This window comes from Ammodytes marinus (genome assembly GCF_949987685.1).
Source record: "Ammodytes marinus genome assembly, chromosome: 3".
Lineage (NCBI taxonomy): Eukaryota > Metazoa > Chordata > Actinopteri > Uranoscopiformes > Ammodytidae > Ammodytes > Ammodytes marinus.
In genome coordinates, this window is record NC_137232.1 from 15,810,292 (window position 1) to 15,829,902 (window position 19,611).

At 38.9% G+C, this 19,611-nt stretch overlaps 1 protein-coding gene across 3 annotated transcripts in view; it reads left to right on the top strand.

The window, feature by feature from the left end:
• The first annotated feature begins 503 nt into the window (after positions 1 to 503).
• Positions 504 to 19,611, top strand: part of cadm2b (cell adhesion molecule 2b) — a 145,407-nt gene continuing 126,299 nt past the window's right edge. For all 3 annotated transcript variants that reach the window (XM_080054102.1, XM_080054103.1, XM_080054104.1), the window contains exon 1: positions 504 to 763. In XM_080054102.1, the coding sequence (XP_079910228.1) occupies positions 703 to 763 (61 nt within the window). In that variant the 5' untranslated portion in view covers positions 504 to 702. The remainder of the gene's footprint in view (positions 764 to 19,611) is intronic.

The window sequence follows — 19,611 nt, forward strand, 5'->3', positions numbered from 1 at the left end:
CATGAGGAGATATTTACTCATTTTGACACAGTGATTTTGACAACAAGCATTCTCCAGCATAGCTGACTCCACCTTTAAATACTGGAACAGTGATTTTTGCACTCTCACAGTTGAGTCACACTGAGAAATAAAAAAATCTTTTTTTAAAGCTTTTAAGAGTTTAAGAAGCGGGTCTGGTGGCCTACATTGACAGGCCTAAACTATCATCATATTCCTGCATAGGCTTATTTTTCTTAATTTGCTATATTCTCCTTCTAAAACTGATGATTACCGTATTACTGATTTCCCTCTCTAAACTGGTTGTAAGCAAGTCACCCTATGTCAACGGTATAGGCTAATTGTACTTGTGACAGTTTACCGGAGATCAGAACTATTTCTAGGTGTTGTCCATTGGCGAAGCGTCTTCATTAGTCAAAAAGCGTGGGCGGGACTCTTGCTCTCTGCAGCGAGTCAAAGAGAAAAGCAATAAAGAGAGACAGGAGCTGCACTGCCGTCCGTCCTGCTAGACTACAGTTACCACTCACACAGCCCCCGGATCTGCTGAATATACACACACAGGGACTTCATCAATGTAACTCCGGTCAGTCCGAAGAAACTGCGCCGTTTACCTGGATAAGTCCAATCCCGAAGAGAAGAGAAACAGACAAGAGACAACGCGAGTGGAGTGTCGACGTGAAATTGTGAAGGAAACAAGAGAAGAATATGATTTTCAAGCAGCACTTGATCTTCATCCTTTACAGCCTCTGTGCAAGCATCTTTAAAGGTGAGCGCTGGATGTTGATGCTATAGAGAGAGACGGGCGTGGTGTGCGTGCGTGCGTGAAGGTGGTCAATGCGTTAAGTGTAAAGATCATATGTGATTTGTGACACGTTAGTTCCAAGTATTCAATACAAAGAGAATTGATTTACCAATTATAGTGATGCGTGTGTGTGTGCACGTGTGTACAGTGGTTTTTGCCCAGAGGACGGCTGTCGTTGTCTGACTGTCAAAGCCCACTGTGCTGGAATGTCTGGAAGTTAAATTGTGCAGCGCAATAGCAGAATGCGGCGTGCACAAGTTTTTTTTTTTGTATCGGGAGTGAACTTGGATGTTGCCCTTTCTTTGGCATAGGCTATTCAGTGACACAAGGGTGCAGATGAGTCGCCCGCAGTCACCTCCTATTTGTCTGCTTATCCACTTCTGTCCCCTGGCGCTGACACAGGGATGCACGGAAGGGTTGCAGCAGCTGGCTGCGTGCGTCTTGTTTGTTGTGAGATTGGTTTTCATTGAGTGGATACATGTTTAAGTCACATAGGCTACTGTGTCTGGTCTCTATGTGCCATACCCTTACGCATGACTTTAATTCGAGTCTTCGACATAACGATGACCGCATGTGAGTTGAGTTTTTTGTCTCAAGCGCGGTCATTTTACGCACTGTGTAAGTGTAGGCAGAGCGTGTGACTTGCTGTGTGTGTGTGTGTGTGTGTGTGTGTGTGTGTGTGTGTGTGTGTGTGTGTGTGTGTGTGTGTGTGTGTGTGTGTGTGTGTGTGTGTGTGTGTGTGTGTCGGTATGCAATTACTGACCGTGCAATATATGTAATAGCTCATTTAAAGTTGTGCTGCTGGGATCAGTCGCAGGTAAGGCTGGGGTTGTGATGCGTCTCTGCAGCCAGGCATCAGTGTCTCCTCATGACAACTCCCTCAACTCCCCACAGACCGTCCCGCTCTTGGACATGCTTGCTCAGCCACCGCCCTATAAGCGACCGGTGCGCAGATACCTAACGCCTATATAACTTGACCAGGGTTTCAGGTCAGAGACTCCCAAATCAAAGCAAATATTAGGCTACTAATAATTCCCCAAAATCATCGACTTTTACAAGACATTTTCTCATATGATGTTAAAAGGAAGATGTTGATGTAGTGAGAGTGAACTACATATGCTTTCAATGTTATTCCTACAAAGCTGAAAATTCATTCTTTAGAGGGTGCTCATGCTATTCCCACATTTCTTCATCTTGTCAAAAAATATATCTTTGATTTTGACAGCAACTTCACCCTTTGTCACATGGTAAATATTTTTGGTCCAAGTGTCAGACCAGTTCATGGTCAAGACACACAGCCGGGGCTCCGTTTACCTCCAGTGTTAGCCAGCTCATTGTATCCCATGTTTGCAGGCTAAAGATGGTTTGCTCTTTCAGTGGACAACATAGTTTAGATGTGCTCAACTAATCCATTCATCCTCTTCATTCCCTTTACTTAACATTATAAATTGTTGCGTTTCATTGTTAGTTCAGAATTGGGCTTTATAAGAAGGTTGGGGTCAGAATTTATGCTTTTCCTGCTCAAAACTCAATCTATAAACACTATCACACGGAAGGACTATGACTTGGTGGCTATACAACTATAAGCATGATAACCTAATATAGCTCTTGACAATAAAAAGGACATCAGAAGGCTATGGCCCATTTTTGCAACAGATTTGGGTTCATGACATCTTCATGACATCTTGCCTGAGAGAACAACTCCCAGCGAGTTGTATCATCTTGTCTGCTGAGATAGTGTCCACGTCAAGGGCTACTTAAAATATTTATGTAATGTGGAGTTTAGACACATGAGCTAGGAGGGCCCAGGGCAGTGCCTCAAACATCTGTGTAGGAAGCTCTTGGAGAGCACACACCTCCAACAAGGCTGCACAATACAATCCTCCAAATTTGTAATGAAGATGGCCAGCGATATTTAATTTGAACTGCAAATTATAAAGGGTATTTTTCAATGCAAATATGAGCAGTACTTTGAATTGTATTAGTTTGTAGGACATATTCAAATAATTCCCTTTTGTGTTCCCGCAGTGTTAAGAAATCCTTTCATTTACTGCAGGTGTGCATCTAGATCCTGTTCTGCTCCGGGCCATGGCTTAACCTTTCACCAAACTCAATTAACATCTGTAAACACTTTGTAAGATATCGCGCTCGCTAACAGACAAACAAACTAACAAATGGGACTGACAATATAACCTCCTCAGCAGAAGGTAATAAGGTGCATGCATCTTGTGTTCACACAGGGTCACAGCCTAATCGACAGTTAAATTGCAGTGCGCAGCATCACACGCTGCAGTGATACTGTAGACAAGACCTCAGCCTCAGCAGCTCTGTTCATGCTCCATAATGCTGGGCATCATTTCATGCATAGGCTCATCCGTCTTAGAACAACTACACTATTAGCAGTTTGCTTAAATGTATTGCTGGGCTCTTATCTATAGCTGCAGCCTATGGAATGCTACACTGCCTAAACGTTTAATATGCTGTAGTGACACAATAGATTCATTCTTATGTAGAGTTACTGTTTATCTTTGTTCTCCTCTCTATTGTGTTCCCTGCCTGCCTGTGCTTCTTAAGTCCTCTTGTGCTCGCATGTGCACTAGGAACTTATGCCACTGTATTAGTGAATGAGTTATATTTCACCAAAGGCAGCTAATGCTGAGTGCTGACACCTGACTGACTGGTCCAAGCCAGTGAACAGGTTAACTAGCAGGCAGGCTAGTAATGCTAATTAGCCATATGTTATTGCAATACTTCAGTCTCTTTGCAGACCTGTGGGATGGCTGTCTTCAGATAAGAAGTTTCATGAGCCGTGCATTTCTTATGTTGGCCACAGTTTCTCTGGTTTGCTCTGACATTCCGTCTACTTAAGTGTTTCATCACTTTTTTTCTTGCGAAGCCGAAAAATCTCTGCACACCACCACACTGCCAAGGGAACTTTTCTTTTGTTTGAGCACCGAGCCTTTCATCATTTCTCATATAGTCAGACATTTTGGCAAGAACAACCTGCAGGTGACATTTGAGCGTTGGTGTGTTTTTGACCATGATGCGTGGGGGCAGTAATGAGGACAAAGCGAGAATAAATAAAACTTTCTCCTTTTTATATTTTTCAAAATATATATATTTTTTTTCAGCATTTAATCTAGTGTCAAAGCTACAGACAAAAGGAGACGAGGATGCTGAGGATGAATACATCCTTCATGTGTAAACAACCTGTTTAGGGATTGAGGCGAGGCATTAAAAATGCAAAAGCATCTTGTAAAATGTTTGATAATGTCTTTGAAATATTGGCCCAAGAGAAGACCCATCCATGTTTGAGGCTTAAGACCCCGACTTTGATTATTAAATTGAATTTGTGGACATATTATGAAGTGTAGAACATGATGTCATGTTTTTCATACGAGCGCAAGCAAATATATGTATTACTTACATTGCTACACAAAGTTATTGAAAAGTTACTTGACATTTTCAGTCGTCAGACAATATATGTTTATGTAAAACTACATTTCCCCAGGAACTTTGAAAGTTTGCCAATTTTTTTTTAATCAAAACTCAATTTAATTATAATTCAAGCAGTTTTTCAGTGTTTATATTTGCATCTGGAAAGAAACATTTGAAACACAGATGTACTGGAAATCAAAGCTCTTTCAACAAAAAGAATCATGTTATCCACAATACATGTTTGAATAAGAAGACATACACACAAATGTTTTTATTTGCATTCATCATATTTAAATTCCCAACTGATAAAGCACCATAAACTGAATATTTAATATGAATCCAAACACATTTTCTGGTCTGTATGCATATGGTTGAGATTGTGTGTACTATGTCACACAATCCAATCCTATCCAATGTAAAATATGTATGCTTTGAATAAAAACAAAACTAAGCAAATGCAGCAGAGATAGGAGGATCAGAGTCAAAGTTTCTCCTTTTAGCTTCCTTGTGTCGCCTACAGTTGTGTGGGGCAGATGCCACATGGCATATTATGAGAAGCAGTGAGGAGTGTGCAGACACTCGGACTGTGGTCTGAACTGTCCTGTCAGTCCATTTGTCATTTTGATTCTACTTTGGCAGTCGGTGCATCATTTCTCAGTTCCTATAGGTGAAAATGGGCTGGGATCATGATGTACTGAAAATCTCTTTTAAAATGAATACATATTGGACCCAAGTAAAATTTAACCCTGAAAAATAACAAATAATGCAAGACACAGGGAGTCTGTGAGATGCATGCATGGGTGCATCTCCTGAATAATCAGGCAGCAGGAATAAACTGGCAGAGCCCAAGGTATGGAAGTGGGAAGGTGGTTTACATTCAAGGATACCAGTTCCTCACTGCTGAGAGTGGGCTTATCCCTGCAGAATGTCTCTCGGCTGCCAAGTTCTGCCCGACTCTGGTTTCTGTGCTGTATACCACTGCAAATGAATAATCCAGTAAAAAGGACAAATGTGCTCAAAAAGGAGCCTCTCCCGCCCCGCTTTGCTTTCTGTTGACAGATATACATCTGTAGGGATAAGCCTCAAGCCAGAGGCAAATGTGCTCAGACAAGTGGGGAACGGGCTCAAAGATTAGCTGCTACGCTGCCCCAACTACGCCGCGAGCTGTCAGTCTCTCTTCGCCATGCTTTTTGTCACAGCACTTTTACACGCCGTGCCCCCTGTGTGAGTGGGTATATGAGCTTAGCAATGAGGCTGATAGACTGGAAGGGCAATTACACTATTAAAGATTATTTTGACCCCGTATTTGAGAAAAAAGATTTGAAGAGATGTTTTCATCTTGCAGAGAAGCCTGTCTCAAGATACTCCATGATAAGTTGAATGCCACGATTGGTCACGCTGAAAAGTGGTTAAAGCAGTGCTTACATTAAGGCCCCTGGAAAGGCATTTGTGTTCACACATCTTAAAGGGGAAGTCCACCATAGCAAAACTAAACAGAATTTATATGTATTCTTTGGATCTCAGACAGCCGAGTCAATATTTCTAAACATGAACGGCTCGCTGCCGAAGCCAAGTATTTCATTTGTCATGTCATCAAGTAGCAACATGGAGCATACTCCAATTAACAACATTATGAGAGCTACTGTTTTCAAACGTGAAAGAGACTGACAGCCACGTTGATCCAAACACCCTGTGGATGGAGGCTGGCTATTAGAGTAAGATGGTGGGACATTTGTAATGCAGCTAATTGTCAGTCTATTCATGAACGTAAACACACAGGTATTTAACAAAACTGCGCTGTCACCTTTTGTGTTGCAAGTTGAAGTTGATGAATTGGGACTATCAGCAATGTGTCTTCTAAAAATGATTATAATTCAAAATAATGAATCAGGCATTCCTTAATAATAATAATACAAATAAATAATTGAACACGTAAATGACAAGGGTTTACTTTCTGTTAAGTGAACACATTAGTGAATTATTGCAGTTGTCAAACACAAGTAATAGCAAAATAAGCAGTGCAAACTGGGGTGAGGCATGCAGGCTATACCCTTTCTTTTGAAAGAAGGACCTCAACATGAAATAATTATCTAGAAAAGATTCAGTATTCGATCGTACTGTCAACACATGGACTCAAACTTTTTATGGAATCAGAATAGAATGGAAATAAAGAACACTTCTCATTATAGTTTTGATATATGATATTTGGCTGTGCTGTTGGAAAGGTGTTAGACGTGGAGGTTTATTTTAGCATTGTGCTCAAAATGAAGCCTATACTTCATTTTTTGCCTGTTTGCAGTGTTGACCTTTACCAATCTCTCTTGGCTCTCATCTCTGTTGAAGTGGGCTTTGTGCCCGACTATGGATGAGCCTCTGAATCTCATTTAGCACATGTGATGATCTCCCATTCCTCCTCCTGCTGCAGTGTCTATGAACAAAGTTAACACCTTTTTGTTCGGATATGACATCTATACTCCATTCAATGACTCAGTGGGTATGTCATACATTTTCCCAATTTTTTCTTTTGTGGGGGGAGGGGTGTTTGTTGTAGAGTGAATGTTGTATCAGATTAGAGTTGTGACACTCGTTTTTTCTGATCTGTTCCTGAGCTTTTCCTGACATTATTTTCACAGACAAATGGAAGCCATCTTCACAAATGTAGTTCTCATTCTACCAAGAAGAAAAACAAGTCTGTAAATGCAAGTGATAGAGGTGTTGGGTGCAGAATGTTAAGCATGACATATTAGGAGCATCATTATGTGTTTGCCATAATAAATGTCCTCTTGTGCTTCTGCTGTGCATGTTTGGGAGGCGTCCAAAACGACTGATTGACTATCTGAGGTATCACACTGGAGCAAACACCTGGCAGCCTGACCACAAGTGACTGTGCTCTTTTTGAGCAATGTCACGGTATTTGGCCAGTGCACAAACAAAGCAGTGAAACCTTTTGTTTAGTGTTTATTTATTTAATTCCGATATGTGTTTTCGGTTCACACAACCTTTCATTTTCGATGTTTTGTTTGTTTGAAGCTTTGATATCAAGGAACTGATGTCCTCAATGATTAGGATATTTAGGGTTAGTGCATGGGAGTGCTAAATATTTATTTTTTTAAATATAAATATGTGTGTTCATTCAGTGGTCACCGGTTTAAATGTTTCTTTTTGTATGTGCTTACACAGATCATCAATAGGATTTGCAGCACTTGGTTGCTGTGCTCATAAAGCCCCTTCAGTCGATCAGCTAGGCTGGATGCCTGAGCTCTCGATAAAGGAGCCTCTGTTGCACTATCTTTGGAAATGTAATAGCTTGCTGGAATATGTCATGCATTTTCCTAGACTTGTAAGCAGCAAATCATTGAAAACGAGTTATTTATCACATTGCTTTGTGCACAATAAAACAAAATTATAGAGCCTACAAATACATGAAAATGATTCTAATGGAAACCTGCTAAGCACAGATTATTGACTTGTGGGGGAAATCTTCTAACCATTTGTTGGGGGCATAAATGAAAACTATTCAAATTTTCACCTCAATGAATCCCTCTTATAAAGGTTGGAGCTATAGACTTTCCCAGTGTTTTGCCGGAAGCAGGCACCTGTGCACCTGGCCATCACAGAGGCCATCATACGCAGTCCACTTTGGACTTTTATGTCTCTAAATTTTTACGAAATCCGCTGGAATTTTGGGAGACATGCCAACTTTAAGAAAACACACTGCAAAATGTTACAGCTAGTTCATTAAAATTATCTTCGTGTCTGGCAATATTTCAAAGTATTTCGTGACATTTTACCATGTGCTTTTGGTTTTTCGCTACTCTCTTGTGTTGTTTTCCCTGTGAACTGCAACTGTTTATTTGCCAAGAAGCTTCATGAAAAAAATTTACCGGTCCAACCTGTTTATTTTCTTACAGCAATTACATTCGACAATTTTATTAAGTATACTTGCTTGTACCCAACAGTAGTCTTGTTCCTAATTAATTCACTGTCTGAAGGCAGTACAACATGCAACTATCTCTGTCTATGAGTCTTCAGTCCCATTTTTGATTCAGTCTTTGACAAGAGAGAATTTCACTTCTGCATCAGTGAGTAATGTTTTGCTTTGAATTATTGGTGCAGTAAAAACAAAGCCACAGAGGAGCATCCTACACATGAAACATGGCTGGCTACTTTCCAGGTTGTGCCTAGGTGATAGTTCTATATCCTATTCTTGGTTACAGCATTGACGGACTATACAAACGTTCATATAATGCTGTGTTTCCTATACTGTGTACACTTTATATAATGGCTGATTAAAAATGTCCATTGTTTTGGAGTGAAGTTTGCAGTAGTCTGCCCAGTGCATAATGTCCACTAATAAAGTATGTAGCCTGCACTGTGTGCGGCAGTAATGCAATGAATGGCATATTCTAACTGATAGTATGCTGTTAACCAGATCTGCTAATGCTTATACAAATGTAGCACTTTAAATTTTACCACAAGGGCAATGTGTTGAAATAATTAAAATAGAGAATGTCACTGCTGTGAAGGTCCTTATAAGGTGGAGTTTTTGGTTTAATCCAAAACACTCTTTGTCAAAATCAGACGCAGAGGGCTTATCCAATGGGACGGATGCTCACAGCGTTTTATATCTGGATGGCTTGAGCGCTCGTTCTGAGTGTCAAATTACATTCAAATTTAAAAACAAGCATTCTCTGGGAAACCGTATACCCAACCTTTAATGTAAACATGAGTTACAGTTTCTTTTGAATTTATTTTCCTTACTTACTATAGATGCAATGCAAAACAGACATATTGAAAACTCTGTTTCTGCTCCAGTGTAAGAACTGGAACATTATTTTTTTTCTCCATCACCATCTCTAAAAAAAAAAAAAGATAAAGACACGAAAAGCACAATCTTAAGCTCATGCATGTTTATAGCCTTTTATTGACTTCCTCTGTAAAGGCTTCCCACGGGTCTCTAACGTTGGAGTGTAGACACTGAATGCAGGCATATTTGCAAGTGAAGGTGGGGGATAAAGGCATTGAAACTCATGTCCTCATAAAGAGGGATCAGCAGTGGGAACGGGAGCTGCATACCGATGGCAGAGATGCCAATGCTCAGAGCCAGAGAGCAGCACGCTTTGCTGAGGGAAAGAAAAGGCCCAAAGCCACTAAGCTGAGAGCAAGGAGGGGAGAGAAGGGTAGGTGTGAAGCAGGAAGGCACACACACTGCAAACAGCACAGAAGAATACCGTGCTGTAATGTAAGATACAGCTGCCATTTCCTCCACTTGCTGTGACTGAAACCTGAAAGGAGTTACAGTAAAGCGGTTTTATGGTTCCGGTTAAACCATTACATGGAGAATAATAAGTCACACTGTGGTTTCATATATTTCAGATTTATATAGTTGAACAGCAAATTTGATCTATTTTTCTTCACATATTTACATGAGGAAAGAAGGCCTGAACAAGAAAAGACTATATTACCTTGGGAGATGTTTTTATGGAAAGTCTTTCACCATCTGCTGAGTGGCATTCTGAGGGTGTGTTCGCATGGAGCGTGTTAGGAGCAGTTGATTCTCACCCTGAAGCTCTGTTATTTCAGTTTTGTTTAATTTGGCAGGCATGAACTATGCATCCTAGCTACCAGGGTGCACAGAGACTAATCACTTTGAGAAAAAGGGTGTATACACACACACACACACACACACACACACACACACACACACACACACACACACACACACACACACACACACACACACACACTTGTGAAATTGTAGCAATTGGAGCTTCTCAAAATGACTCATTGTTATTGTTAAACACAGTTTGTATCTTCAGTATAGGCAAAAAGACAGAGGGAGTTTTAATTCATATATATGATTGGTCGTAGATAGGACGGGGCATTGTATTTTGCCAAGAGCAAAATGTTTCTCTTCTCAATTAATTGGGCCCAAACTGGGCTCTGGTGGGAGGGCGAAGACTTTTCTTTAAACATTATATGGAGCACCGATCACTTTTTTATTATCAATATGAAAATGTCTATAGGTTAGAAAAGTATTCACATAATGTAATAATAATAATGTTAGAATGTAGTTTAAACGTAGTGTGGATGAAAAAGAAAAAAACAATACTTGGTGTTTGCGGTATTGGAACAGCAAAGACGTCCAAATATACGATGTAAAAAGAACCTGCAGGGATCGTAAAGAAATGTTTCACCAAGTAAGCTTTTTATTTAACTGGAATTCTAGAAGAAGGAAGTTTTGAAGAATAATGTTGTGAAAATATACATAATATATATTTTCTTTTACTACTTTACGAAAGAAAGAAAAAAGGGGTCCAGATGAGTTTAATTTGTAATGACTCCATATATAATACATTCCGAGCAGTTTAATTAAGGCAATTTATTGCATATTCTCTGAGAGTTTGCATATATTAAGCATACCTTTTGTTTTAACAAATGTGTTAAGAACTTGGATTAATTACATTTCGTTATTAGAGGGTTTCGCTGTTTAATCGTTGAACAGGCAATTATCATCAATGTGTCTTAAGGGTTTTCATTTCAAACAGGGTCACTAACCTTGTAGTCTGAACATCCAAATCAAACGCCTCCAGATGTACCTAGCTAAAGCAGAGTCTTTATCCTTCTTAAACATTGAAAATTGCTTCTTTTGTGGTAATTATACCTTTAATGGGATCATTAGCAGAGCTTAAAGTCAAAATGGCCAAAGAAGTGAAAAACCCAAGTGGATATGGTGAGTAAAGGAAGAGGCAAAAGGATGAAGTCAGACCTGCTAACAGAATTGATGCTACAGCTTCTAATCAAACGTTCAAGGAGTCCAACTGTCTTCAAAAGTCCTTGTCGTCATTAACACAGTATTAACTCAATAGTAATTGATCAGATCAGGTTTCACAATAGAAAACATTTGAACCAATGAGAAGAGCACTAGACACTTTTGCTATCTGTATGATCTTTGATCCTATAAGAATCATGCCTTCACCATAGTCAGCTGTATCTGATGATACCACAGGAAAGATGTACTATTCTGGAATGTGTAGCTGAAATAGCAGGACAAAGCCAGGATGGAACCCTACAATAAGCTCTTATAATGGCCGTTCTGGATAGACCTTTTTGCAGGATCAGAGATGATTACACGTTTAGTATCCTTTAGTACTGGTGGAGTGTGAGGACATCCTGTGTGTAGCAGGTGACCTTAACTACTGGAGCTGTATCATCCCCCAGATAATGACCACTCTGAACCCCAGGAGCAGGCCTCATCCCCCATAAATACAGGGACCATATGGACTCGCAGAGGAAAGCTGCAGACAGTCACTTTTCAAATGGACGTGTACTTGTAGGGAGGCCTTTGTGCTGTGAAAAAAAAGACTGGGCTTAGCATTTTCTCAGGTTCATGGAGACTGTGTTTTGTGGAGGTTGGGGTTCAGCTACATACTGACCAAATGGAAGATGTCTCTAAAAGTGTAATGCAATTTTTTGGTGGTGTTTTTAACCTGGAGGTATTTTTAACCTGGAGGTAACAATATGGTCAGATGTACCGTTGAATCTGTGGTGGTTTGAAATTGCTCTTCAGTGTTAAACGGCAGATTCAGGGTCATTTAGCAAAATATAACGATGAATTTCTTTTTTCCAACAAAGCAAGTTTTGAAACTGTAATGTTGCAACAAGATACTTGCATAAGTATTTGTTCTGAAACCCCAGCCTTGAAGCAATGCTCAGGATGTGTTTGAAAAATGTGTGTGTTTTCTTTGAAAGAACAAATCATTCTTAAACCATTCCGGATATTGGAGCTTGAAGGCTCTTGGAGATGATTAACCAACTCTGACCATTTAATTTTTTCAAAAGCAACACTGTAGTGATTCTATATGTATAGTGTACGCCCTGATTGAACAATCACTGTCAGGTAGCGTCTTGTAGATGTACGCTCCCGGGACACAATTGCTTTTTTTTGTGGTACACTCCAACCAATTCTGTGATGCTGGGCTTGAAGCACTGACATGACTACAATCTGATGGTTTGCTTCATATGAACGAGGTTCCTAAAGGCACTGAATTCTTAAAGGTCGCACTTGCATCCATATCAAAATTGTACTTCTTGATTATCATGAATATGATGATAAATATATTACATACATGACAGTATCCTTTCACAATATATAAATAAAGCAATACATTGATTGATATTCCTTACTCCTCTTTGGTATATTTACAAAACTGTTAGCACTAAAACAATACTAAACAAATATTTAAAATCATAATGGACTTTTGCCAACAAAAACAAATTCAGGCTACTATATTGACCATTATCCACCACATCATGTTGTGTTCTGCTGATTGAATGAACTTGACAGATGGAGAGAAGTGTGTGTTTTGTAGTCATGTGAACATGTGTTGGCAACCTGGATAACATCACAGTGACTGTAGATAAGATTACATCATTGATGTAATCTTTTACTCTACTGAACACAATGCAAACTGGAGGCAACAGTGCCACATCTAAACTAGGTCTGACCTCATTTACACCTGCTTTTTACATTTAGATATGTTGTCTGGATAATGACATCTGATCACAGGCCTTTGCATTTTACCCTTAGGTTAGGGTTCTGTTTATCTTGATTTTTCCCACGCAATGTGCAAATAAGATGGGTGGAGCTGGTGATGGTAAGCTGTAGTTGGATGAGATGGAGTTAAATTGTTAGACATATTTATTGATTTAGAGTGTGCCAGACTTACACTACTGTATACATTTAACTGCATTTTCCCTATAGCGGTTAGACTTCCCGACCCATAAACGTAAACCAGGTGTAAATTGGATTCCTGTTCAGTGACTTGTTCTGTGACTGCCGAGATGACTTACGTGGTATTTCCTCATAGCTATAACTGGAGATTCACCTCCAACAAAGAAAAAAAATCCATACCAAGTAGTAGGATCTGAGGGAGGATAAAGTCTCTCCCTCTCAGAATAATGTTTTGTTGTCTGCAAAGAGTCAGTGGAGTTGTTAAGGATGTCCTGCCTGCTCAACGGGTGTGTGTGTGTGTGTGTGTGTGTGTGTGTTTGTTTTGCATGGGTGTGTCAGAGTAGAAATGTGAGACAGAGAAATAGAAGAGGAGAAGTTATTATATTGTGGCTAGAGAAATATAGGTTATACTACAAATAAAGTGAGTTGCAAGGGTAACTGGGAGACCCTTTAAGATGTTAAGTATTATTGTAGCCAGAATAATAGTATTGTAACTAGAAATAATTCTATTACTATTTTATTTTCTATTTTTTTACCAATATAGTGAGTCGCTCACAACACTCAAAATCAATATAATCACAAAGATAACAAGACAAAAATGACACACAAGACAAAAATGACACAAACACACACACACGCACACATACACACACACACACACACACACACACACACACACACACGGAAATGGAAAACATTACATTTCAACCCTGGGTTTTATCACATGTAAAAAGTTCACTGAAAGTGAAAGTATGACTGATGAAACTTGAAATTGTGTCTCACTACTTTTCTTGGTTTTGAATCACTATCAGGATCTGTAAAGAGATTCTTCTCTAACTCTGCACTGTGCTGATTCTGAATTACTTACACTATTGCCAATGGCAACACAAGAGCACTAATAGAAAATATGGGGTGTCAAGATATTCTTAGCTCCCCAAAGGCTATGTCAAATTTATCCCAGATTGGCAGACTCCAGTGGGATTTTTACATTACATTTAGTAACACTGAGACTATAACCCACTCACTCTCACTGTCATTATTGGAGAGAGTCAACAGAAAATGGTAGAAAGTTGATACATATTTTTTTTTGTATAATTATTTTTATTTTGTTTTTTTTGTAACAATAATCAAACAAACAAACAAACAACACCAGACAATACATACAAACTAAGAAAAGAGAGAAAAATAATTAAAATAAGAAAAAGGACAAATGTGTATGTTGTTCATTATTGCATGATCTCACTCACTCACACACACACACACACACACACACACACACACACACACACACACACACACACACACACACACACACACACACACACACACACACACACACACACACACACACACACACACACACACACACACACACACACACACACACGTAACATTTAAAGACACACAAAAAGAAAAATCCATGTCCTGTGATCTCCACCGTAGTTCCCCCCTCCCATCTCAGCAATGCTAGAAGCTTTATTTCTCATAGTGCCTCATAGATGCGTTTCCATACTTCATTAAATTGATTTGTTTTGTTGTTGTCTTCGGATAATGTATTTTCTATGGTCAGATAATATTTCATAAGTCCTTTCCAGTTCTTTAAAGAGGACCTATGATGCTTTTTGACTTTTATGACCTATAAACGTTGTTATGATGATTCATAGTCATGCTTAACCATACTAAATTATCAAATAATGACTTACATGCATTTCGACGTATTCCCTGCTGACCGTCTGGGGTGTCTGTGCAGAGCACTAAACACTATTCTAGCCAGTCGAGAAGTCACGTCTTCAAAGCGGTCTACCCTTTCATAATTCGTGACGTCGCATAAAAATTTGTGACGTGACCACGCGGATGTTTCCATGTATGGTAATGCTGTCACTTCCCTGTTCGCGTCTGCCTCGCGCCCTTATAGGTCCATGCTCGCGCTTCCCGCCACTGAAAGTGTTCCGGAAGGAAGGTAACCAATCACAACGGAGTGGGGTTTGCAAGAGGGGGGGGGGAGGGTAGCGGAGATGGCCGATGCACAGGCGGAGGGAGCGGAGATTGCCGAAGCACACACACTCAAGTGTTGACAGGACGTGCTGGATCGCCAAAATAAGAGAAAGAGCTTCCCGAAAATCTACATAGTTTTTTGTGATGTGATTAGTGTCAGGTTGCTCTATAGCAGTGTAAAACAAGAAATTAAGACCAGAAAAGTAGTATAATAGGTCCTCTTTAATGTAGGGGCCTCTGCATCTTTCCAGTATTTTAAAATTAGTTTCTTGTAAACAAGGGAAGAAAACATAATTTGCCATCCCATAGGGTACCTTACACCCTCGGGGTTCTGAAAAATACACAGCTGAGCTGAGAACTGCATTTTTGTTTTACAAATGGTTGATATCCATTCTTGGATTTCATTCCAACCTTTGTTCACTTTCATACAATGCCAAAAGGCGTGTATGAGAGAGTCTTGAGAGCCACACTTCACACACTGGTCAGAGGAGTCAGCATAAAACTTATGTAATTTATCTCTAGTATAATATATTCTTGTCATCAGTTTATATTGTATTAACCTGAGATTTTCATTTGTGGTAATTTTATTTGTAAGATACAAGCATTTCTTCCATTTTATATTGGCTTCTTTGAATTGGAGATCTTAAGTTGATACATATTTGATCAGTTAGAAAACAATTTTGTGTTGTAATCATGGAATTTAACTTTTCCATTCAAACTTCACCAATAACAGCAGTCAGTGTCTAAATACACTATTTTCACAATCCTAAATATTATCACTAAAGCCAATTAGTATAATTCCTTATTGAATCGCATACTTTTTTTTCTTATGATGTTGGATTGTCATCATTGTTTTTGTCAAGCAAAAAAAACATTAAAAAACCCTTGAAGATCAAATAAATGAAATTCTGCTGCATTATTTATAACGATTCTATTAATTTATGATTATGGTGAAATGTTTTTTACACTTTATGCACAATTTATATATGTCTGTAAAGATGCATATTTTAATAAACTCTTAATTGGAAACATATTCATGATTTATTTATACATTTTCCATATTTTTTTCATTGGTATGCAGAACCTTTTCAACTCTTTTGTGTATGCCACTTAATTATTTGACACTGCATGCAATGCAATGCAATGCATGGATGTGCTTTGTGTACCATACCACAGATTGAGCCGTATATTCATTTCATAATGCTTGTAAGAAGTTTCTTTGTTGACCACTAATGGAATGATATCTTGACTGTTGTAACATTCAAAGCTCATGTCCAAACTGAATTTCAAATTATTGTCCATATTAATTGCATTGCAGTAGACATTCCTTCAACACAACATTATGGCATTGACCTCATCCTGCAATACACAGAGCACCCTGTGGTTTGATATGCCTGGTAATGACGTGACATTTAGTAAGGGGAACATTACATTAATTGCACGAAAACTGACTAATTTTGAACCATGGTCTCAAAGGACGCATGCTTTAAAAGGGAATTACGTTGATGCATTATTGCTGTGAATTTATGGGAACCATGGAAACAGCACTGGCATTATGCTGTCATGAAGTCAGAGAGCACAGCTCTTACAATGGTTTCCAATAATTGGCTTAATACTTAAACATTCTAACAGATCTCTCCAAAGAACTGAGATTGCCACAAGCACTTTTTCCGTTGAAACCAACATACTCTAGTTTGTTTTAATTATTTCCGGTACCATTATTTTGACTTAAGGATTTTCTTACCTTCATCTTATACTGACCCAATTATTTGTATGCAGAGCTTTGGTGTGATGTTGTATGTATTGCTATATGGTATGAACTGCAGGTGATCATCACTTTTGAATAAACTACTACAGAGAGACTAGTGAATCAGGGACTGTGTATATGCATTAAAAGATGCCCCATGGGTGTGTCTTATCTTAATAAGTTTGGGCGTGGGAGAGAGAAAGCACCAGTCCAAGCAACATTTCAAACTGCTAATGAATCATTTTTTTTGGCATAGCATTCATTCCCTAAGCAAATTTGTTTATGACTAGTTTTTTCTTTGTTATATTGTGCTTTTAATTTACACTTATTTCCCCTGTCTGTAGCCAATACCACCCCCATAAGAGCTGCAGTCTGCTGCTTTCATCTTCTCTGATGATGCTCCAGCTATCTTTTTTTCTGTGTCCTTGGTTATTTGAGAAATTGATTCTATTTTTATTTTATATACATCAATAATTATTTACAGAACCATGCTAAGACAATAACCATATGGACGCCCATCTAAGTCTTTTTAATGTCTTATTAAAGCCAACACATCATCTACCTTTTTTCCATTTGAACTGGAATAGCTAATAACTGTAAGAGTAGATTTCATTGTTGTGGGGTGCTCAAATTATTCTTGTTACATTATAATCAAATAAAGAAGCATGCATTTCCTTTACTGTCAGGAAGGATTTATTCTCATCATCTCTCAGCAAGCGATCACGTTACAATGTTCCTTCCCTTCACCACCCCGCCCCCCCACCATCAGAAACTTAAAAGCTAAACTGATTTACCTGGGAGCAACGTCTTTGTTTATTTATTATTTAAATACACTTACAGTAATGCACTCTCCATGGACTTTTGTTGCATTCATCTGTCACTCTGAAAGGGATGTTGCCACTTGAATAGCTTGAGGACTGCTTCCAAATTAAAGATGAGGCCTTTACAAAAAAACGTTACTGCTGAAATTAGTCTACATCTAATCTCACTTCTGCAAACACTAGATGTTTGGCCCTGAAAACAAAACCTCTTGAAAAGTGCTGCTGACAGAAACTTTTGAGGACGTTTTCAATGGCTCACTGATCCTGACTAAGTCCTTACCTTTTCATTGGCTTGTGTGACATTTTGTTGCTTATAGGTTTATTTATATATCATGGAAAACAGTTCTCAGAAATACTGATAAGGGGTCATTCAAGTTAAACTTTCCAAATTGTTCCATGATGTTGTTTCGGGTGTTCTTGCTTTGACTTGCTTGTGTTCAGTTGTTATGTAATTGGCCTGCATACACAAAAGACTGCTACGGGGTGCCCATTGCTTGTGGTTTTCACTTGAGCTCTGTAAAAAAATCTTTGTTAGGCCAGGGCTACGTGTGGGGATATGAAGTTATTATACTCGTGATGAGAACAACATTTCATGAGGTACTCAAAGAAGAAGAAGGGATAAATAGTAATTACAACAGACAATGTTAACAACAAGAATAACTCAGTGGTGAGTCTGACTAATAAAACACAGTGAAGGTGACACAGGAGAGCAGGAGGGCACAAAATGGAGGTTTAACCAGTTGAGACTCAGTACAGCCTCTATCAGACGATATTTTTTTTCACAAACATCATGTCTGCCAATGAATATCGCTTTAACACATCTTTAATCAAGCTAAAAGGATCCTTATCAAAATATAAGTATAAAGTTGTAGTTATATTTTTATACAACAATATTAATGTTGGTATATGCGTTCAAAAACAGAATACATATTGCTTATGCTTAATTGCCTTGCAACCAGAGGAGAATGACTATTGTTTTCATTTTTTCAGTGTGATTTATACAAAAACATTATAAAAACGCTAATGACGACACCTATTGTTTTCACACGCAAACAGCGTTTTCACATTCAGCAACAAAAAGGCTTATCTGGTCGTGCACAGACAAACTGTGTGTGCAGCGTTAATAGCGAGACGCAGGCATCCAGTCTTAAGATCTGAACCAGCTCACATCAGCACCGTATTGAGGGTCATTGAAACACTCCAAGCAATATCCATGTTTGCTCATTATCGCCACTGGTACGAGTTTCAAGAGGGTGCTTATGCTTATCAAAGAATGAATTATCAGGCATGACATAAACAGGCATAATTAGACCATCAATCAAGTAAATTAGTTATGGATTATCTCTCTGTAATTGACCCTTTTGTATTATGGGTTCAAAGTGAAACTTAGCTGAAGGTTTTAAAAGTAGGATGGGTGGCTGGCTGTGATTTATGTTTTCTTTCCTGCCTCTTATTTATATAGTGGAGGATCCTTTTGTTATATGCTCATCAGATTCCTGCAATTACCATCTCTGTGGGCCACGCAGCTGTTGTTGTTTTGTCCCTGCTGCATTAGTGATGACGGATCTCCTTGAAATGTGTCTGAAGATTTCTTCAGGAAAGAGAATGGATGTGCACCGGCTTTTCAACAATAAATTATTTGATCTTGAAATGGGACAGGAGTTGCTGTTGTTTTTTGTACGTGATGAATCATAGGCTTATGCTCAAAGGCAAAGCTTGGCGGTGAGCAGTCCATGCCAACACGGATCCTGGAATGCTTTCTGGCCGGGCTTCTCTGAGATCTCCGAGTGAACTTGACGTATTGTATCACAGGAGATAACAACAAAAGAGCCAATGTGTGCAGATGATTTGCATTAAGGCACTGCTGGGCCTTCTGTTGTACCTGAGTGAGCTGAAAGACTTCCAGATACTTTTGGTAAAGCAAGCAACAAGAGATGGTGATTGTCACATCTTGAGATGTTTACTGCAGGGCTGTGCAAGCTTCAAACTGGAACAATCTTTGCCTCTCAAAAGTAAACATTTTCAGCTTTTCAAGGTTCTATATAATTAAACATTTTATATCTCTTGGTTCCAGACT